At 51.3% G+C, this 21,442-nt stretch overlaps 2 protein-coding genes and 1 long non-coding RNA gene across 22 annotated transcripts; 1 reads left to right on the top strand and 2 right to left on the bottom strand.

Moving 5' to 3' along the window:
* Positions 1–113: 113 nt before the first annotated feature.
* On the bottom strand, positions 114–3,163 carry APOM (apolipoprotein M). The gene is made up of 6 exons (XM_010362767.2): positions 2,264–3,163; positions 1,707–1,861; positions 1,028–1,101; positions 839–937; positions 594–692; positions 114–253 (listed from the first exon to the last, which is right to left on the bottom strand). The coding sequence occupies exons 1-6, from the start codon at positions 2,375–2,377 to the stop codon at positions 228–230; spliced, it is 567 nt and encodes a 188-aa protein (XP_010361069.1). The 5' UTR covers positions 2,378–3,163; the 3' UTR covers positions 114–227.
* A 1,754-nt stretch (positions 3,164–4,917) lies between these two features.
* Positions 4,918–6,114, bottom strand: LOC115896820. The gene is made up of 3 exons (XR_004056704.1): positions 6,046–6,114; positions 5,555–5,829; positions 4,918–5,121 (listed from the first exon to the last, which is right to left on the bottom strand). It is a non-coding gene; the product is annotated as an uncharacterized LOC115896820 (long non-coding RNA).
* BAG6 (BCL2 associated athanogene 6) lies at positions 6,063–20,589 on the top strand. Of its 20 annotated transcripts, none has more exons than XM_030928231.1 (26): positions 6,063–6,508; positions 7,231–7,351; positions 9,716–9,833; positions 9,948–10,144; positions 10,375–10,428; positions 10,588–10,662; positions 11,504–11,739; positions 12,495–12,624; positions 13,387–13,584; positions 13,814–14,066; positions 14,412–14,489; positions 14,600–14,707; positions 14,820–14,932; positions 15,037–15,124; positions 15,898–16,184; positions 16,607–16,895; positions 17,062–17,231; positions 17,415–17,468; positions 17,575–17,677; positions 17,769–17,893; positions 18,059–18,205; positions 18,607–18,666; positions 18,991–19,230; positions 19,312–19,419; positions 19,976–20,122; positions 20,398–20,589. In XM_030928231.1, exons 2-26 carry the CDS (start codon positions 7,244–7,246, stop codon positions 20,491–20,493), a joined length of 3,582 nt encoding a protein of 1,193 aa, XP_030784091.1. In that variant the 5' UTR covers positions 6,063–6,508; positions 7,231–7,243; the 3' UTR covers positions 20,494–20,589. The 20 variants fall into 20 exon arrangements, with proteins under 20 accessions (XP_030784091.1, XP_030784094.1, XP_030784098.1 ...); XM_030928234.1 differs by having other exon boundaries at positions 6,063–6,597; positions 15,040–15,124; XM_030928238.1 differs by having other exon boundaries at positions 6,063–6,597; positions 19,087–19,230.
* The last annotated feature ends 853 nt before the right edge of the window (positions 20,590–21,442 follow it).

The raw sequence follows: 21,442 nt of genomic DNA, 5'->3' as shown, positions 1-21,442 counted from the left end.
ACTCTGTTATTCCTGACGCCATCCACCTGGGGGTTTAGGTGGTAGAGAATCCAGGGGGAGTGTTGAAATGGGAGGAGTGGGAATGATGTCTGGAGACAAACCCCAGAATGAGATGAGGATTGAAAAATCATCTTTATTATCTTGAATGGGAGTTGGAAGTCTCCAGCTTCTCCCTTCAACAACTCAGCTCCCATTGTACTGTCTGGGGACTTAGACGAAGTTACAGGTCAGTTACTGGACAGCTCACAGGCCTCTGTGATGGGAGAAGGGAAAAAGAAGAGGACAGAAAGGAAGTCCAGGGAGAAAAGCAAAGTTGATAGTAATGGGGTGGGGGAGAATGTGTTCTTTCATTCCCTGTGTCAAAGGGGAGTCTCTAAGGGCCTTTTCCCTCCACGTATGACCCTCTGCCCCCTTTATCCAGTGCAAACTCTGAAACCTCTCTTGAGTAGCCCAGAACCCATCCTGCCTCCCTCAGGTGACATGACAGCTCTTAGCCACATCCCTCTGGTGACATCACACGAGCCTCTTTCACCCTGTAACCCCAGAAGACTTGGTGAGTCCTAATCCTGTTTTGTGAAACTTTAACACCTTACCTTGATTCCTAGGAGTCAGTAAGAAGGCTTTGGAATCCAGGCAGGAAGTCAGGGACTTGAATTCCTCCACACACTTTTCGGGAGGATGTGGTGAGCGATCTGGAAGGGCAAGGTGGGGCCAGGCCAGTCAAAACCCCTGGAAGCACCTAGCTCTTCCTGGGAGGATGTCATAGGACACAGAGTAAGGAGTTCTCTTGCCCTTCCTTGTTTCCCTCCAACCCTTCCTGCCTTATATCCCTACTCACTGTAGAGGAGAAAGCGCTGGTAACCCTGGCCTGTCTCATTCAGCATGATTCCACCTGGGCATGAGCTGGAAAAGAGCTCAGTCTTCATATCAGGGCGGCCTGTCAAAGTAGGTGGGAGAAGTGTGGGAACACAGATGCAGAACCAAGCTTCAGGGGACTTGGGGAGGGTGAGGGCTGGGAAGAACCAACCTTCAGTTCTGAGATCTGTGCTCCCTTCAGTCAGGTGGTAGATCCATTTCCGGGGCACACAGAGCCCATCTTTTCTGCAGAGGTGGTGGTGGCAAGGAGGAAAGAATGAGCATCACCCCAACCACAGTGTCCCAGCTGTTTTTTTTTTTTTTTTTTTTTTGAGACTGGGTCTCGCTCTGTAGCCCAGGCTGGAGTGCAGTGGCGTGATCTTGGCTCACTGCAAGCTCCGCCTCCTGGGTTCACACCATTCTGCTGCCTCAGCCTCCCAAGTAGCTGGGACTACAGGCGCCCGCCACCATGCCCAACTAATTTTTTGTATTTTTAGTAGAGACAGGGTTTCACCGTGTTGGCCAGGATGGTCTCAATCTCCTGACCTTGTGATCCGCTCGCCTGGGCCTCCCAAAGTGCTGGGATTACAGGTGTGAGCCACCACGCCCGGCCTGTCCCACCTTCTGTTTACTCAATTGTACTCCTTATTGAAGCCCAGCTCTCCTTGGGTTTCAAGCTACTAAGCATTGGTTAGGCACATCTCTCTCCAGAGGGCAATTAATACAGCCATTGAATTTTGTGGGCCAAGCATAGTAGATATATCAGCTAAGAGGCCAGCTCTTGGTGGGTGGATTCTCACACTTTGGGCAGAGACTGAACCTAGTGATGCTTCTGCCTCCTCACCACTCACGTGCGGATGGTGGCACGAAGGTTGAGCTGCATCGGGGCAGAGCCAACAGCTATGTTGAAGACAATGTTGTCCACAGGGTCAAAAGTTGCCAACTCCTCCTTGGTGGGAGCTGCCCCTGCGATAAAATACCACTGGCCCAGGTGGACCTCTGGGAACTGGAGAGACAATGAAGGGAGCAAAAGAGGGTGGGTTCCAGCACAGGATAGGTCCAACCTCTTCATCAGTCAGGACAGCAAGACTTAGGGGTAGAGGTGTCGGCTGCCTTCCTCTTTCCAACTTAGGATTGGATCCATGACAAAGAGTCATTAAATGACTTTTCCTCATTGCCCCTCTCCAATCAACCTGGGTAATCACCCCACCCCCTAATTCTGCCATGCCTTTGCATTGATGGCCACAGTACTGACCACAGTACTGATATTTTTCTTCTTGCTTTCAGTATCACAACACTCACACCCCATTCCTCCCTTCCTTTCCCAAGACAGTCTCCAGTCATTCTAGGCCATCTACCCAAGTCCCTCAGAGCCTCCACCATAGGCTTCCCCAATCTCAGTCCATACCTCCTTCCCATCCACGCCCAGAGTTGTCAGTTGACTGTGCTCAGGGCACTGGTAGATGGAGTTAAGGATAACACCATAGAGGTAGAGTAGAGCTGCCCAAATTTGGTGGAACATCTTCAGGCAGGAGGGAGCTGGTGCTGTGTGTGCCTTAACTGCTCTCTCCCCTACTGGCTGCTCAGTCCACTCTGCTTTCAGCTCCCTTGCATTCGACCCTTGACCCTTTCACCTGCTAATGAGTAACTTCAACCTTGTTTTCCAACCCAAACCTGGATTACTTAGTATTTGGAACTTCCTCCCCCTCTTCCGGATGCACCCACTCCATAGTATACCCTGGCACGTCCAGGGTTTCTCAGGAGTTATGAGGAGAGCTGAGCTGTCCAAGGAGAAACCTGTGGTCTTTGAACCCGTATCTGAGCTGGTTATTTGCTGCACTGTGCAGCACTGAAGGGAAGTAGTAGCTTGATTGGGCCTCTCATTCATTCATTTGGCAAACTATTTTGAGTCCCAGTTGTTTCCCAAGAACTAGCTAATCCCTGGGGACATTAAAAAAATGAGTAAGACATAGCCCCTGGCCTTGAATAAGTTGTTCTAGGGAAAACTGTGTAGACAAACCATTGCAATACAACTCAGTAAGTGCTTTAGAGCAGGTATGATGCGGGTGTATGATGCAGGTGCTAGGGCACGGTGGATTGCTCTCTTCAGTTTATAATTAGAAAAATATGTATACCCTGGCAATGTTCACTGACACATTCTCTCAACATTTATTACTACAAAGAGGCTACGTAATCTGGCTGTTAAAAGAGGATAGAAGGCCGGGCGCGGTGGCTCAAGCCTGTAATCCCAGCACTTTGGGAGGCCGAGATGGGCGGATCACGAGGTCAGGAGATCGAGACCATCCTGCCTAACTTGGTGAAACTCCGTCTCTACTAAAAAATACAAAAAACTAGCCGGGCGAGGTGGCGGGCGCCTGTAGTCCCAGCTACTCGGGAAGCTGAGGCAGGAGAATGGCGTGAACCCGGGAAGCGGAGCTTGCAGTGAGCTGAGATCCGGCCACTGCACTCCAGCCTGGGGTACAAAAAAAAAAAAAAAAACAAAAAACACAGAGGATAGATGTTGGTGTCAGGCAGAATGTGTCCAAACCCTAACTACAGCCGGGGCATGGTAGCTCATGCCTGTTAGCACTTTGAGAGGCCAAGGTGTGCGCGTGGCTTGAGCCCAGGAGTTCAAAACCAGCCTGGGCTACGTGGCAAAACTCTGTCTCTACAAAAAATACAAAAACTAGCCGCATGTGGTGGTACATGCCTGTAGTCCCAGCTACTAGGGAGGCTGAGGTGGGAGGACTGCTTGAGCCTGGGATGTCGAGGCTGCAATTAGTCCTGATTGTGCCACTGCACTCCAGCTTGGGCGACAGAGTGAGACTCTGTCTCCAAACAAACAAAACACCACCAGCCCCTAACTACTATGTCTGTTTTTTCATCTGTAAAATTGGCAAATCATCAATCTCATAGGATTAAATGAAATAATGCACATAAAGCCCTTAGCAAAGACCTGCACATGGTAAGTCCAAAGTATATATTTGCTATAATTAATAGTAATGTTTGCAAAACTCTTAGTTTCTGATGGGTAATAAGTTCTCAAATAATAGGCAGTAAGAATTGCCAAATAGGCTGTCACTGAATAGCACCAAGTGACTGGAGCAGTTAATGCTGTGAGAGCTGGGGCTTCCTCGACAGATTATTTATTTACTTATTTATTTTTAAGACAGGGTCTCACTCTGTCGGCCAGGCACGATCATGGATCACCATGGCCTTGACTTCCTGGGCTGAGATGATTCCCGAGTAGGAGCTACAGGCACACGACATCACGCCTAGCTAATTTTTCGTAGAGACGGAGTTTCACCATGTTGCCCAGGCTGGTATTAAACTCCTGAGCTCAGGCAATTGGCCTGCCTCGGCCTCCTGAAGTGTTGGGATTACAGGCATGAGCCACCACACCTAGCTTGATAAATTTATATCCCATGGACTGCCACAAAAAATTTGCCGAAGGGTGAGGCTTGCGATTTAGTTAAAAAAACAAACAAAATTTGGGTGACCGGTATATTAGAGTTTATTATACTATTTTATTTTGGTATATTGTATTTCTTTTTTTTTTTTTTGAGACAGAGTCTCGCTCTGTTGCCCAGACTGGAGTGCAGTGGCCTGATCTCAGCTCACTGCAACCTCCACCTCCCAGGTTCAAAGCAATTCTCTGCCTCAGCCTCCGGAGCAGCTGGGATTACAAGGCGCTTGCCACCACACCAGGCTAATTTTTGTATTTTTAGTAGAGACAGGGTTTCACCATCTTGGCCAGGCTGGTCTTGAACTTCTGACCTCATGATCCACTTGCCTCAGCCTCCCAAGCGTGAGTCACTAGGCCCGGCCGAAAATTTTTGTAATAAAAAGCTAAAATGTGGTTAGGCACAGTAGCTCTCACCTGTAATCCCAGCACTGTGGGAGGCCAAGGTGGCAGAATTGCTTGAGGCCAAGCGTTAAAGACCAGGCTGGGCAACATAGCGAGACCCCATCTCTATAAAAATAAAATTAGCTAGGTGTGGTGGTGCACATCTGTGGTCCCTACTACTTGGGAGGCTGAGGTGGGAGGATGGGTTGGGCTCGGGAGGCAGAGGCTGCAGTGAGTTGTGATTGAGCTAGTGCACTCCAGCCTGGGCGACAAAGCCAAACCCTCTCTCAAAAAAATACATAAAAAAGCTAAAATGTAATACTTTTTTATTGGGGCAGTAAAGTACAAGTGCTCGATCTGGAGTCCTGTTGGCCTCGATTTGTCAATTCTGACATTCATGTTCGTCTTAGTGTACTCACCTAAAAAATGTTAAAGGCTTATGTTAAAAGGCTTTTTAAAATAATACACAAGGCCCGCCCCTGTAATCCCAGCGTTTTGGAAGGCCGAGGCGGGCGGATCACGAGGTCAGGAGATCGAAACCATCCTAGCTAACACGGTGAAACCCCGTCTCTACTAAGAATACAAAAAATTAGCCGGGCGTGGTGGCGGGCGCCTGTAGTCCCAGCTACTCGGGAGGCTGAGGCAGGAGAATGGCGTGAACCCGGGAGGCGGAGGTTGCCAAGATCGCGCCACTGCACTCCAGCCTGGGCGACAGAGCGAGACTCCGTCTCAAAAAAACAAAACAAAACAAAACAAACAAAAAACCCCCATAAAACCCGTAGTATATGGGCTGGCACAAGTGCTCATTAAACAGATGCTTATTAGAACTCCTAACTAAAACATAACCAGGACCTGGGTATAAACTACGAATCCCAGAAAGGTTGGGCACCCCAGCAGCGATGTGTCTTTCTGGAGGACTCGCAGTTTCGCAGGGCCGAGGCCCTTGTCCCAGGGCAGGTTAAGAGAAGAGGGCACGGAGAGGCGGTAATGCCTCCACCCCTGGCCTTCGGAAGCATGCTGGCCGGTCTTTAAATTCTCCACTGTCAGGGTCTTGTCTTTCTGTCCACTCCGACTCCATCTGCTCCCAATTCTCAAACTCGGAGGCGCCTCTTTTCTTGACAAAAATCCTGCAATGTAGTAGCACGCTTAGTTTTCCTAAAACGTATCATGTCCCCTTGGCCACACACCGCCGGTGACGAATGTGACGCCCACAGCCCGCAAAACGCCCATCCGGCGGAACCGAAATCTAGCTCAATCAAACAACCAAGAACAAAATCGCCCCGTGCCGCCCCCAAACGCCTACTGTAAGAGTAACTTCCGGAGGCACAGAAGAAAGGGCGCACCGAGGGCGAAAAGGTGGAGAAGAGTTTTAGCTGGCTAGGACAGTGCCGCCTGAAATTCTCAGCTTGCCAAGATTTAAACATAGATTAATGTGGCATAATGCCGCATCTCCAAAGTCCAAGGTCCATACGACCGTCCATAGCCCCTCTCGAGGCAGTGGTAGAGTCCCAGCTGGTGATTGTTTTTCAGGCATCTACGGTAGCCACCTCAATCTTCTAGCGCTCAAGCGCGCGCACAGACGTGAACGCCGCCGAGGGGGTTGTGGGGGTGGGGGTGGGGCAGCGATGCTTAAGTGTCTACGCATGCGTACTGCGACACACGCAGGCGTAGTACGGTCCCCCGGGCGACGGCGGCGGCGACTCCTCTGGGTGTTCGGCTCCCTCCCACCTAGGCCGGCCCCGGCCCGACTCGCCCTCAGAAACTCACTGTTTGGGGCTGCGGACTTTCTCGTCGTGCCCCACAAAAGTAAAGCTTGGGGACCTGGGGGGAGCCGGAAGTATCGCCTCGAGATCCCCAAATACTATCGGGGAAACGGAAGTGGCCGTCGGTGGCAGGTTTGGGGGAGACCGGAAGTGACGGTCCGTGGGGAAGTCGGGGGCGGAGCCGCGGGGTAGTGGGGGTGTGTGTGTGTTTGTGTGTTTGTGTTTGGCTGTGGGTTAGTTGTGTCGTTCTGCTGGAACACCGTGGGAAGCCAGTAGACGCGGGCAGTCAGCTATCAGGTCGGTGGCCCCGTGAGTGCCGTTTCGGGTCTAGTGAGTTAGGAGGGTTCGATGGGCGTGGCGCGCGTGCGCGAAACCACTTTCCCCGCAGAGTGTGGCGCGACCACCGCTTTCGCGTAGTCCCAGGATTTTCCGAGCTCTGGGGTGCTTGTCCTGCCGTGACCGGTGATGACACTAGTCTCTGGTATCGTGCTTCCTTCCTAATCTGACTGGCTCCACGCTTATTGTGATTGGCATCGTGGAGCCCCTCCCACCTCTCGTCCTCCAGCTCACTATGCCGTCGATCTCCTGCCCTTTGTGTTTCTCTCCCTGCGCCCCAGAATCAGAAGGGGGATGGGGACAGGTGTGAATGTGTGTGTTTGTGTAGGAGAAACTTTTTAGTTATTGGGGCAGGGATTAACGCTAGGGATTCTTCCGGGTACACTCTGCTGGGCAACAGCGGGCCTCCCTTCCTTCGTTCTTGTTTAGAGACCTGTCGGCCATGGAGCCTAATGATAGTACCAGTACCTCTGTGGAGGAGCCTGACAGCTTGGAGGTGCTGGTGAAGACGCTGGACTCTCAAACTCGGACCTTTATTGTGGGGGCCCAGGTGAGACACCTCAGTAGTTCTGGAAGACACCTTTAGGTTTTCCTCGTTTAGGCTCCTTAGCCTGAGAGATGAGCCTGATTTTCTGGTGATCAGATTTTCTTTTTTTTTTTTTTTTTTTTTGAGATGGAGTCTCACTCTGTCTTCCAGGCTGGAGTGTAGTGGCTCGATCTTGGCTCACTGAAACTTCCACCTCCTGTGTTCAAGCGATTCTCCTACCTCAGCCTCCTCAGTAGCTGGGATTACAGGTGTGTGCCACTATACCCAGCTAATTTTTGTCTTTTTAGTAGAGACGGGATTTCACCATGTTGGCCAGGCTGGTCTCGAACTCCTTACCTCAGGTGATCTGCCCTCCTCTGCCTCCCAGAGTGCTGGGATTATAGGCATGAGCCACCATACCTGGCCTCAGATTTTCTTTTTATTGATCCCTTCGTATTCCAATCGAACATTTTCTGATGTTTTGTGAGTGAGGCTGATTCTGTTCTGTCCTCCACATGGATAGAACTTAATGCAGAGGGAAATACAGAGGAAGGAAGATGTGTGTCATCATCACGGGTGGACCCCAACCCGAAGGGACAGACATGGCTCTGGCCTTTGGGAAGGGAAACAGCACGGGGACCCTAAGCAAGTGTGTGTTATTGATAGAAAGTAGTCAGGTTTATGCTGTGTTTTTAAAGGGTAGAAATCAGGACTCATAGTGGAGATAGGTTTTTGATAGACTGTTAGGTGAAATTACTAATTTTTGTGGCACATCTTGGGTCTCTTGGGCTTAAAGCCTTGGACACAGTTATCTAGGTCTTTTTTTTTTTTTTTTTTTCCTGAGAGGGAGTTTCGCTGTTGTTGCCCAAGCTGGAGTGCAGTGGCAAAATCTCGGCCCACTGCAACCTCCGCTTCCCAGGTTCAAGTGATTCTCCTGCCTCAGCCTCCCTAGTAACTGGGATTACAGGCATGTGCCACCACATCCGGCTAATTTTGTATTTTTAGTGGAGATAGGGTTGCTCCATGTTGGTCAGGCTGGTCTCAAACTCCTGACCTCAGGTAATCTGCCTGCCTCGGCCTCCCAAAGTGCTGGGATTATAGGCATGAGCCACCACACCCGGCCCTAGCTATCTATGTCTTTATTTTTGTAATACTTGGAGACAAATTGCATGTGGGGTGGTCCATGGTTTTCTAAAACATGATATTACCTGGATATAGCAAAGCTATGTATAGACTTGTGATTAGTTGTGTATAAACACTCTGGTACTTCCCAAGAGTCAGTCTCTAGTTAGGAAAAATATTTCTCTTTTTGCTACTTTTTTTTTTTTTTTTTTTTGAGATGGAATTTTGCTCTTGTTGCCCAGGATGGAGGGCTGGGGCGCAATCTCGGTTCAGTGCAACCTCTGCTTCCTGGGTTCAAGCGATTCTCCTGCCTAAGCCTTCCAAGTATCTGGGATTACAGATGCCCGCCACTGCGCCCGGCTAATTTTTGTATTTTTGGTAGAGACAGGGTTTTACCATGTTGGCCAGGCTGGTCTCGAACTCCTGACCTCAGGTGATCCACCTGCCTCAGCCTCCCAAAGTGCTGGGATTACAGGTGTGAGCCACTGTGCCGGGACCTGTTTTGCTACTTTCTTATCTTCTTCGTCTTTCTTCATTGACCTGATTCTAGACCCCATCTTCTTTGCCATTTTTTAATCTTGGAAATCACAGGAGAGTCTGGTAAATAAACTAGTATCATTTTGTGTTTGGAAAGGGGTCACTGATGTTTCTAGACACATATTCTCTTGGGAATTCCCTTGGGAGCCAGACAGAGACTATAATGTCCAGGTGATTTTTTTGTTTTTCATGCGTGTTATTTTTCCTGGATCTATAACCTGAGCTTCATTAAGTTTATTTATTTAATTTTTTGAGATGGAGTCCCTCTCTGTCGCCCAGGCTAGATTGCAGTGATGCGATCTTGGCTTACTGCAACCTCCGCCTCCTGAGTTCAAGTGATTCTCTTGCCTCAGCCTCCCTAGTAGCTGGGATTACAGGCACCCACCACCACGCCTGGCTAATTTTTTTGTATTTTTTAGTGAAAAAGGGATTTCACTGTGTTGGCCAGGCTGGTCTCAAACTCCTGACCTCACATGATCTGCCTGCCTTGGCCTCCCAAAGTGTTGGGATTTACAGGTATGAGCCACCGTGCGCAGCCAAGTTTATTGTCTGTATTTTGACAGCTGTTACTTTAAGGGTTTGCACAGTAATTATCTCACAGTCAAGACTAATGGGTAGTGATTCTGGGGTGGTTTTTACCCCTCACCTCCACAAGTCGGTTGTCTGTCTGTGTTCTTCCTCTTTCTTCCATTCTTTCCATTCCTGTGCATGCCTCCTCTATCCTTTCAGATGAATGTAAAAGAGTTTAAGGAGCACATTGCTGCCTCTGTCAGCATCCCATCTGAAAAACAACGGCTCATTTACCAGGGACGAGTTCTGCAAGATGATAAGAAGCTCCAGGAATACAGTAAGGAGACTGGGGAGGCAGTTCAGAGGTTGGGGCTGCTGTCTGGAGGGATGAACTGAGGCCGTGGGTTTACCTGTTCATACTGTGTTTCAGTGTGTGTCTATTTTTCTGCAGATGTTGGGGGAAAGGTTATCCACCTGGTGGAACGGGCTCCTCCTCAGACTCAGCTCCCTTCTGGGGCATCTTCTGGGACGGGGTCTGCCTCAGCCACTCATGGTGGGGGACCCCCGCCTGGTACTCGGGGGCCTGGGGCCTCTGTTCATGACCGGAATGCCAACAGCTATGTCATGGTTGGAACCTTCAATCTTCCTGTAAGCTTATGTTCCACAGGGGAGGGCTTTTGTGGGTAGCTTTGGTTGTGGTAGCAACAGGGAATGAGATAGATGGTTCCATCTTTAGATTGGGTTCAGGGGGCCCTGTGGTGTGCTATTGGTCTCAGTTTTTAAGGAGAAAAGAGGGCGGGGCTCCAGGGAATGAATTGGAGGTGTGGAAGCCTTAGTGTTGGCTTCTCCCAGAACAACTTCCCTTACCCTTTCCCCAGAGTGACGGCTCTGCTGTGGATGTTCACATCAACATGGAACAGGCCCCGATTCAGGTATTGAGGGGCCTCCGAGGGTCAGGGAAGGGGATCTGGGAGAAGGAGGCTGGGAGATGGGTTGGACCTGACTGAGAGATGGCTGGGACCTGATTTAGTAGGTGGTAGAACTCATGTCTTCATCTGTAACCTACCCTGATCAACCTTCTCTCATTGTAGAGTGAGCCCCGGGTACGGCTGGTGATGGCTCAACACATGATCAGGGATATACAGACCTTACTATCCCGGATGGAGGTAAGTGGGCAAGGTTGGCTAGGGTCTCCCCCCACCCTCCTTCTCCCTTTTCTCTCATCTTGGGGGTTGGGGTTTGACTGACCATATCCACAGGGTTTGGCCTTCATAATCTAGTCTTCTCTGCAGTATTATTCTGGGCAGAAGAAGTATCTTTGTGAGCCTCTCTCATTTCTGCCAGTACTCTTGGTGCCTGGTATCCGGGGAGTTTGTTTCAGACTTGTCTCACGGCATCTCTTTTCAATTAAAGGATTCCACACTCTTAACTTGTGGAGGCTGGGAAACCAACTTATGGAGGACAGGAAACCACAATCTCTACTCTTTGTTAGAAAGTTATTTACAAATATTACAGATGCTGTGGCCAGGCATGGTGGCTCCTGCCTGTAATCCCAGCACGTTGGGTGGCCATGGCTGGGGGATAACCTGTGGTCAGGAGTTCGAGACCAGCCTGGCCAACATGGTGAAACCCTGTCTCTACTAAAAGTACAAAATTTAGCTGAGCGTGGTGGCACACGTCTGTAGTCCTGGCTACTTGGAAGGCTGAGGCAAGAGAATCGCTTGAACCTGGGAGGCGGAGGTTGCAGTGAGCTGAGATTGTGCTACTAACACTCCAGCCTGGGCAACAGAGGGAGAGACTGTCTCAAAAAAAAAAAATTACAGATGCTTATTATGCATCTAATTTGTGTCAGTCTTATGCTAGTTGCTAGTGAGTTAGAGATACAGTTGCAGAGCCATGCCTTCAGGGAGTCTAGTTAGGATACTTTCTCTGTCCAGTCTCCTGCAGAGTAATCCTCTGCAGCAGTCTTATCCTGATTTTGGTATTCTCACTCTCCCCTACCTTCAGTGTCGAGGAGGACCCCAACCACAGCACAGTCAGCCACCCCCGCAGCCACCAGCTGTGACCCAGGAGTCAGTAGCCTTGAGCTCTCAAACATCAGAACCAGTTGAAAGTGAAGCACCTCCTCGGGAGCCCATGGAGGCAGAAGAAGTGGAGGAGCGTGCCCCAGCCCAGAACCCGGAGCTCATTCCTGGTCCAGCCCCAGCGGGCCCAACACCTGCCCCGGAAACAAACGCACCAAAGTGAGAGATGGAGGGAATCTTTAGGGGGTGGGAAATCCTAAGTGAAGTATGGGGAGAAGAAAATGAACCATGGCAAGGGAGGGAAAGGATTACTTGGAGGTCTTAGTTGAAGGTTACCATTGAGGGGCGAGGAGGGACTCTCTTGGTATAGGTAAATGATGCTAGAACAGGCAGCTGAGAAGAACTGCTCTCCCTACGGCAAGAAAATCCAAATGGTATCTCCTGAGTCTGATGAGAATTCTCTTCTCTGAGTTCATATAGGCTTGCTCTCTTTCTTAGAATTAGTCTCTCACCATTATAGGTGCAGGATTGTGGTGGAGAGGGTGGGAGCAGTTCATTTTCTTCTCCCCATCCTCTCATGGGTGGGAGTACAGAATAGAAGCTTTGGCTGGGCACAGTGGCTCATGCCTGTAATGCCAGCACTTCGGGAGACCGAGGCGGGTAGATCACCTGAGGTCAGGAGTTTTGAGACCAGCCTGGCCAACATGATGAAACCCTGTCTCTACTAAAAAATACAATAATTAGCTGGGTGTGGTGGCAGGCGACTTAATCCCAGCTACTTGGGAGGCAGAGGCAGGAGAATCGTTTGAACCCAGGAGGCGGAGGTTGAAAATAGAAGCTCTGCTGGTCCAAAGAAGGATTGGGCCAGGGCTCTGGGAGACCCAGGGGAAGGAGGGCACATGTGGTCCCTGTTGACTGTGAGGTTGGGAATCTGAGGAAAGCTTTGGCTCACTGCCCCTTGGGTTTGTCCACAGCCATCCTTCCCCTGCGGAGTATGTGGAGGTGCTCCAAGAGCTGCAGCGGCTGGAGAGTCGCCTCCAGCCCTTCTTGCAGCGCTACTACGAGGTTCTGGGTGCTGCTGCCACCACGGACTATAATAACAATGTGAGCCCTTTGATGGCCCTGCCCTTTCTCCTTAGCCCCAGTACTCCCAAAACAGAACAGGCTGAACTACAGATAACTCTTTCCCTCCCTCGAAAAACATTGCAACAGGGCCGGGTGCAGTGGCTCATGCCTGTAATTCCAGCACTTTGGGAGGCCAAGGTGGGCGGATCACCTGAGGTCAGGAGTTTGAGACCAGCCTAGCCAACATGGTGAAACCCTATCTCTACTGAAAGTATAAAAATTAGCTGGATGTAGTGGTGCACACCTGTAATCCCAGCTACTCAGGAGGCTGAGACAGGAGAATCGCTTGAACTCGGGAAGAGGAGGTTGCGGTGTGCCAAGATTGCATTACTGCACTCTAGCCTGGGTGACAGAGCGAGACAAACAAAACCACACACACATTGCAACAAAACAATTTCCCTCTGAACCTGTAAGTGACTTTTTCCTCCCTTACGGAGAAGGTGATAATCTTTGCTGTAACCACTGTCCTTGTACCCTTTGTGCCTCTGAATGAATTTAGAAAGTTTAAAGGAGATCAGTATATGATGACTTGACTGATTCATTGTAGTGTTTTAATACGATGTTTCTCATGTGAATAAGATGTAATTTATTTGCAGAGATTTGGTCTGCATATAAACTTAAAAGGATATAACTGAAAGTTTTGGAGAACGTGGTATTCTTAAAAGGCATTATTGCTTTCATTAGTGAGATGGACTCCAGCTTGATATTTTCTGCCCTTTTGTGTTTGGCTGGGGTGTGCAGCACGAGGGCCGGGAGGAGGATCAGCGGTTGATCAACTTGGTGGGGGAGAGCCTGCGACTGCTGGGCAACACCTTTGTTGCACTATCTGACCTGCGCTGCAATCTGGCCTGTGCGCCCCCACGACACCTGCATGTAGTCCGGCCTATGTCTCACTACACTACCCCCATGGTGCTCCAGCAGGCAGCCATTCCCATACAGGTGGGTTAGGGGGAGTCTGGCCTGAGGGAGAGTGAGGGGTGTTGATAGAGTGACCCAGGGTAGCTACTGGGCCTGAAGGAGGTTAGGAAAGGAGGAGACTTTGGAAACATGGTGATGGAGGCTGGAGATACTTCAGAGGTTTATCGTGCATCTAATTTGTGTCAGTCAGGATTTCTTGGTTAGGCTTCTGTATTTTTCTCACTTCTGCCTGTCCATCTGTCTTTTTCAGATCAACGTGGGAACCACTGTGACCATGACAGGAAATGGGACTCGGCCCCCCCCCACTCCCAATGCGGAGGCACCTCCCCCTGGTCCTGGGCAGTCCTCGTCCGTGGCTCCGTCTTCTACTAATGTCGAGTCCTCAGCTGAGGGGGCTCCCCCTCCAGGTCCAGCTCCCCCGCCAGCCACCAGCCACCCAAGGGTCATCCGGATTTCCCACCAGAGCGTGGAACCCGTGGTCATGATGCACATGAACATTCAAGGTGAGTTAGGATCAGTTGCTGGCGAGAAGAGCAGAATCAGCATGATGAAGGAGGTTCATGTTGAGGTGTGAGGAAACGGGGTGGGGAAGGGAGAGGCCCATGCTGGTGGTGGTAGCCTGGGGACCAGAGCAGAAGCTTTAGTAGATAGATATGGGGGATGGGTTGCTTTGTTTTTGGAGATGTGTTTGCATGGTGAAGGGAGCACCTTCTCCCTGTTTAGAGGGAGGGAAAAGCAGGCTTTCTGATTGGGGGATTATGGGCCTGAAGTATGCCTGATTTCAGGAGGATATAGTTAGGCCTTGGCCGTACCTACCTCAGGGCCACTCTCTCTGTCTCCCTGCCCAGATTCTGGCACACAGCCTGGTGGTGTTCCGAGTGCTCCCACTGGCCCCCTGGGGCCCCCTGGTCATGGCCAAACCCTGGGTAAGAGTGAGGGCATCAGGGCAGGCTGAGCTCTGGGTAGAGAAGGGTAAGGGCTGAGTGGGTGGGTTGAAGGGGTCCAGGTTCAAGGTTACATCAGACCCGCCCCCCAGGCTCCACCCTCATCCAGCTGCCCTCCCTGCCCCCTGAGTTCATGCACGCCGTCGCCCACCAGATCACTCATCAGGCCATGGTGGCAGCTGTTGCCTCCGCGGCCGCAGGTAATGACCTGGAAGGGGAGGCTTGGGAGGTGGGGCACAGTCCATGGTGGTAGCTGGCTGGCAAGGGCCTGGCCCTCAGCCCTGTTGGGTCTCTCTCTTCTGCCACCCACAGGACAGCAGGTGCCAGGCTTCCCAACAGCTCCAACCCGGGTGGTCATTGCCCGGCCCACTCCTCCACAGGCTCGGCCTTCCCATCCTGGAGGGCCCCCAGTCTCTGGGACACTGGTGAGCAAGGATTGGGGAGTTCTAGTGCGTAACAGTCTAGGGAGAGACTCCTGTGGTGGTGCATGGAAGGGCAGGTCTGAAGTCCTCCCTTGCTCTCTATCCAGCAGGGCGCCGGGCTGGGTACCAATGCCTCATTGGCCCAGATGGTGAGCGGCCTTGTGGGGCAACTTCTTATGCAGCCAGTCCTTGTGGGTGAGTTTTCATTCTTCCCCACTCAGACTTTAAATTCTTTTCCTAGTCTGTTTATTGGCACTTTCTAGTTCTTTTTGTATTTTCTTGGTTCCTGCTTTCCTGGAATGGGGCTGCTATAGTGTCTTGTTTGTCTTCAGGTTTCAGCGTTTTTCTTTTTTTGGCGGGGGATAGAGTCTCGCTCTGTCCACCAGGCTGGGGTGCAGTGGTGCAATCTCGGCTCACTGCAAGCTCCGCTTCCTGGGTTCGAGTGATTCTCCTGCCTCAGCCTCCTGAGTAGCTGGGACTACAGGTGCGTGCCACCACATCCAGCTAATTTTTTATATTTTTAGTAGAGATGGGGTTTCACCATGTTGGCCAGGATGGTCCCGATCTCTTGACCTCATGATCCACCTGCCTCGGCCTCCCAAGGTACTGGGATTACAGGCTTGAGCCATCGTGCCCGGTCAGCTTTTTCCTTTTTTTTTTTAGGAGAGACAGTCCTTCTCTGTCACCCAGACTGGAGTGCAGTGGTGCAATCCAGTGAGTTATAGCTCACTGTAACCTTGAATTCCTGGGCTCAAATAGTTCTCCCACCTCAGCCTCCTGAGTAGCTAGCAGTACTAGCTTCTGGCTAGTAATTGTCTTTTTTTGTTTTTTTGGTAGAGATGGGGTTTTGCTATGTGGCCTAGATTCTGGGCTCAAGCAGTTCTCCTGCCTTGGCCTCCCAGAGTTGCTAGGATTACAGCTGAGAGCCACCATGCTCAGCCCAGCTTTTTTCTTTTGGTTTCTTACAGCTCAGGGGACTCCAGGAATGGCTCCACCACCAGCCCCTGCCACTGCTTCTGCCAGTGCTGGCACCACCAACACAGCTACCACAGCTGGCCCCGCCCCTGGGGGGCCTGCCCAGCCTCCACCCACCCCTCAACCCTCCACGGCTGATCTTCAGTTCTCTCAGCTTCTGGGGAACCTGCTAGGGCCTGCCGGACCAGGGGCTGGAGGGCCTGGTGTGGCTTCTCCCACCATCACTGTGGCGATGCCTGGTGTCCCTGCCTTTCTCCAGGGCATGACTGACTTCTTGCAGGTGAGTGGCTGGCTTGCCGTTCACCTCACCCTTCCTGTCCCCCAGCCCAGCCAGACGGTGGTACCTTCTTCCCGTTATATAACCACTGGGTAAGAGCCCCTAAGTGACATGTTGGGGAAGGGGCCTTGGGAATTCATTGACTCTGAACCCTTCATTTTAAAGATGAAGAAAATGAGGTTTAGAAAGAAAGTGTAGTAATTAGTGTCACTGCTTTCTGATAACCTGTTCAGAGGAAGAGGTAGGTGGTTGTGCTGCCTGACTCTGTTAAATGCCTGCCGTACTTCTGCTCTAAGCAGTGAAGGTCAGAGCGTAACTCCCCGTCTTCCCAGGCCCGCTGGCCTGTGCCCTCCTGATGCCATATTATTTCCCTGTCTGCATTCTCACCTCAATCTTCTGCTCTTTGTTCCTTTTCTATTTGCCAGGCAACACAGACAGCCCCTCCACCACCCCCTCCTCCACCCCCGCAGCCTGCCCCAGAGCAGCAGACCATGCCCCCACCAAGCTCCCCTTCTGGTGGGGCAGGGAGTCCTGGAGGCCTGGGTCTTGAGAGCCTGTCACCGGAGTTCTTTACCTCAGTGGTGCAGGGTGTGCTGAGCTCCCTGCTGGGCTCCTTGGGGGCTCGGGCTGGCAGCAGTGAAAGTATTGCTGCCTTCATACAACGCCTCAGTGGATCCAGCAACATCTTTGAGCCTGGAGCTGATGGGGCCCTTGGTGAGCAAAAGGGGGTGCTTTGGCTTGCTCCAGGAAGGGGCAGCCAGAGGAAGGTAGATGGCCTTGGTTTAGGGGTGTTGCCAAGGTGGGATGAGGTTGGTACCTGGTTGTGGGTGGGCAAGCCAGGTGGTAAAGGTCATTGCTAACATCTGCCCCCGTCCCCCAGGATTCTTTGGGGCCCTGCTCTCCCTTCTGTGCCAGAACTTCTCTATGGTGGACGTGGTGATGCTTCTTCATGGGCACTTTCAGCCACTACAACGGCTGCAACCCCAGCTGCGATCCTTCTTCCACCAACACTACCTGGGTGGTCAGGAGCCCACACCCAGTAACATCCGGGTAAATGAAGGCCAGGTGCCCCCGAGCTCTCCTCCTTTGCACATTTTATTCCTTATTTCTGACTGCTTCTCTGCCAGGTAAAGCTCCAGTTGCCCCCACACAAGCCCTGGACTCGTTGGGGTCAAGGTGGAAGTCTTGGGAGGACTGAGGCTTTGAACTAAACCTGTTCTGTTTCCTCCGCAGATGGCAACCCACACCTTGATCACGGGGCTAGAAGAGTATGTGCGGGAGAGTTTTGTGAGTAACCCTTCTCTATTCCCCTCCTTTCCTGGGTCTGGTCAAGGCAGCTGCCTCCTCCGTTCCCAGTCTTACGATTCCTGTTTTTGTGTATCTTGTCTCTCAGTCCTTGGTGCAGGTTCAGCCAGGTGTGGACATCATCCGGACAAACCTGGAATTTCTCCAAGAGCAGTTTAATAGCATTGCCGCTCATGTGCTGCACTGCACAGGTCAGGGGCTGGCCAGGCGGGGGCGAGTGGGGCCTGTTGGATGTGCAGGGCTGCCTTGTGCCAGCATTCCCTCCTTGTGTTTTTCTCACAGATAGTGGATTTGGGGCCCGGTTGCTGGAGTTGTGTAACCAAGGCCTGTTTGAATGCCTGGCCCTGAACCTGCATTGCTTGGGGGGACAGCAGATGGAGCTTGCTGCTGTTATCAATGGCCGAATTGTAAGCACCACCTAGCCCCAGGTCCTTAGCCTTTTGTTTCCTGAGATTTCCATTCTCTGCAGTTTTCATTTTTCTTTTCTAAACTGACGTTTTGTACCCTGGATCTAATATATTAGGAAAGGTGGTTGAGGGTTTTATATTCTAAATCTGCTTTCTGCCCCTCAGCGTCGTATGTCTCGTGGGGTGAATCCCTCCTTGGTGAGCTGGCTGACCACTATGATGGGACTGAGGCTTCAGGTGGTACTGGAGCACATGCCTGTAGGCCCTGATGCCATTCTCAGATACGTTCGCAGGGTTGGTGATCCCCCCCAGGTAAGGGACCTGATGGGCGATGGGGTCAGGGTACTTGAAAGAACTGGAGAGATCTGAGAGGAAATATATTGTTTTTTTTTTTTTTCCTGAGACGGAGTCTTGCTCTGTCGCCCTGGCTGGAGTGCGGTGGCGCGATCTCGGCTCACTGCAAGCTCTGCCTCCCGGGTTCACGCCATTCTCCTGCCTCAGCCTCCCGAGTAGCTGGGACTACAGGCGTCCACCACCACGCCTGGCTAATTTTTTTGTGTGTGTTGTTAGTAGAGACGGGGTTTCATCGTGTTAGCCAGGATGGTCTCGATTTCCTGACCTCGTGATCTGCCCGCCTCGGCCTCCCAAAGTGCTGGGATTACAGGCATGAGCCACCGCGCCCGGCTGAAATATGTTGTTCTTTAATTTCACAGCCACTTCCTGAGGAGCCAATGGAAGTTCAGGGAGCAGAAAGAGCTTCCCCTGAGCCTCAGGTACTCGGGAGAAGGGGAGGTTGAGGGGCAGATAATGTGGAGGGCTTGGGGAGAAAGGTTTGGAGGCGGCTGGGCGCGGTGGCTCAAGCCTGTAATCCCAGCACTTTGGGAGGCCGAGACGGGTGGATCACGAGGTCAGGAGATCGAGACCATCCTGGCTAACACAGTGAAACCCCGTCTCTACTAAAAAAAATACAAAAAAACTAGCCGGGCGAGGTGGCGGGCACCTGTAGTCCCAGCTACTCGGGAGGCTGAGGCAGGAGAATGGTGTAAGCCCGGGAGGCGGAGCTTGCAGTGAGCTGAGATCTGGCCACTGCACTCCAGCCTGGGCAACAGAGCGAGACTCCATTTCCAAAAAAAAAAAAAAGTTTGGAGGCTAAAAATTCTGAAGCCTGGCTCTTCCCACCATCTGACACCCAGCGGGAGAATGCTTCCCCAGCCCCTGGAACAACAGCAGAAGAGGCCATGTCCCGAGGTCCACCTCCTGCTCCTGAGGGGGGCTCCCGGGATGAACAGGATGGAGCTTCAGCTGAGACAGAACCTTGGGCAGCTGCAGTCCCCCCAGTAAGTGTCAGGAAGTAATCCAGTGTGTCAAGGCAACTGAAAGTCAAGGGCATTACTACGTTCTCATCTTTTCCTCCCCAGGAATGGGTGCCTATTATCCAGCAGGACATTCAGAGCCAGCGGAAGGTGAAACCGCAGCCCCCTCTGAGTGATGCCTACCTCAGTGGTATGCCTGCCAAGAGACGCAAGGTTGGTTTTCCTCTTCCCTAAGCCTCTCTCTCTATCCAGGTTTCCCCGTCATGCCTGGAATTAAACTATTTAGAGATGGTAGGCGCTCTTGTTATTTAGTCTCCCCTCCCCTCCCCTCATTTAATAAGGAAACCTTTTTGGGATTCAGACTTGCTCTTGGTTGTTGCATAACCATACAGGACTTGACCTTAGTCTGTTTGCTAGCAGGTCCTGTATTAGTTCCTCAGCTGCCTAATCCCCATGTGCTTAGATCCCATTTTCCTTTAAGGTGGGTTTCCTCTTGTGAATTATCTAGCTCTTGAATCCCAGATGGTTTGATCCCTTCTGCCTCTCGTTTTGAAGAGCACGTTCAAGCACATTCACTTTGGTTTTGGCTAGAGCCAAGGGGAATTAGGAAGGCATTTCTGCTGTAAAAACCACATCCTGGACTCTACTTCCCCTCTCTCCACTAGCATGGAGACTCCGTGGAGTGGTTGACTCATGGAAAGGGTGAGCCGGATGGTGGCACTGGATCTGACATTGATCCTCTTTTCCCTCCCAACCCCCTGTCCCCCAGACGATGCAGGGTGAGGGCCCCCAGCTGCTTCTCTCAGAGGCTGTGAGCCGGGCAGCTAAGGCAGCCGGAGCTCGGCCCCTGACGAGCCCCGAGAGCCTGAGCCGGGACCTGGAGGCACCAGAGGTTCAGGAGAGCTACAGGCAGCAGGTGCCCCCACCTTGAAGCAGAATAGGGATGGTCTAGTGGGAGGGGTTGGGCTAGGGTCCCTCTTCCCTGGATCCCTTCAACGATGAACTGGTCACCCTGGTGCTACCATTTGTTTTCCCCTTTGGCATCTGGGAAGGCTTGACAATGCCACCCCGGGCTCTTTGACAGTGTGCTTGGTGGGGGAAATGTTAGCTTCTGAGGGATGGCCTTGTTTGCTTGCTGGATCATAGGGACTTGGCCAGTGTTTCTCCAACCTGCTTGCTTTTTCTCTTTAGCTCCGGTCCGATATACAAAAACGACTGCAGGAAGACCCCAACTACAGTCCCCAGCGCTTCCCCAACGCCCACCGGGCCTTTGCTGATGATCCTTAGCTCTTTGCTCTATGGCCCTTTATCAGGGGACCGTTTCCCCCCCTTCACAGTATTTAAGAAATAAAAGTCGGATTTTTTCTGGCTGCTTTCTCTCTACATTGTCTCCATTAAGTAGTGTGAGTCCCTTAATCTTGTGTGAACTTGTTTTTTAAATACTTCCTTGGAGTACCAGAAAGCTTGTAGTATCTTGTGAGCATATGGACACCGTTTTGTTCACCCAGCACGCTGAATTGTACAAACCAGTTTTTTGGTTTTTTTGCGCAAAAGCACTTTGTATGTAAATAAAGGACCTGTATTTTGAGTTGGGAGCATATTCCAGGTGCATGCTAGGATAGCGCTCTCAAATTAGTCATCAAAGTTTCTAAGCAGCTGCAGAGCTACCTGTAGTCTTAGCATAACTAGCATGCAATGTTACCATGTGAAATCCCACTTAGTTTGACAGTGCTGCAATTGGTCTATCCAATTCAAAGAGCCCCTTAAATGTGCTCCAACATTGAAGCCTTAACAGATTTCCCCTTAGTTCATCATAAAGGACCAAAGTCCTATGGCTGCAAACTTGCTAGTCTCTTGAGATGCAGTTGATGTCCGTTCTCACCCCCCATCCCCTACCTTGGCTAGTTAAACCACGTAAGCTTAGCAGATTCCACCTAGACCTCTTGGAACATGAGCTCACAGACAGGTCTGCTGCAGAGTCCATGTGAAGACACTGGTTGATAATCCAGTAATGTTACAGATGTCCCACCAAGGCCCCAGATATGCAAAGGGAGCCATACTGGGACCAGCCCAAGTGTCAGCTGCAGACCAGTTGACCTCACTCACTGGCACAAAACAGATTTATCCAGCTGAGCTCAGCCCAAATTCCTGACTCACAAAAATTTAAAGATCCAATATGATGGTCACGTTTTTAGTTTCAACAGCTCTCTGGAATGTAATGAGTATTTCCCTGAAA

This window comes from Rhinopithecus roxellana, chromosome 4, assembly GCF_007565055.1.
Source record: "Rhinopithecus roxellana isolate Shanxi Qingling chromosome 4, ASM756505v1, whole genome shotgun sequence".
NCBI lineage: Eukaryota > Metazoa > Chordata > Mammalia > Primates > Cercopithecidae > Rhinopithecus > Rhinopithecus roxellana.
Note: the sequence above shows the minus strand (reverse complement) of the source record. Positions and strands in the feature narration are given on the sequence as shown.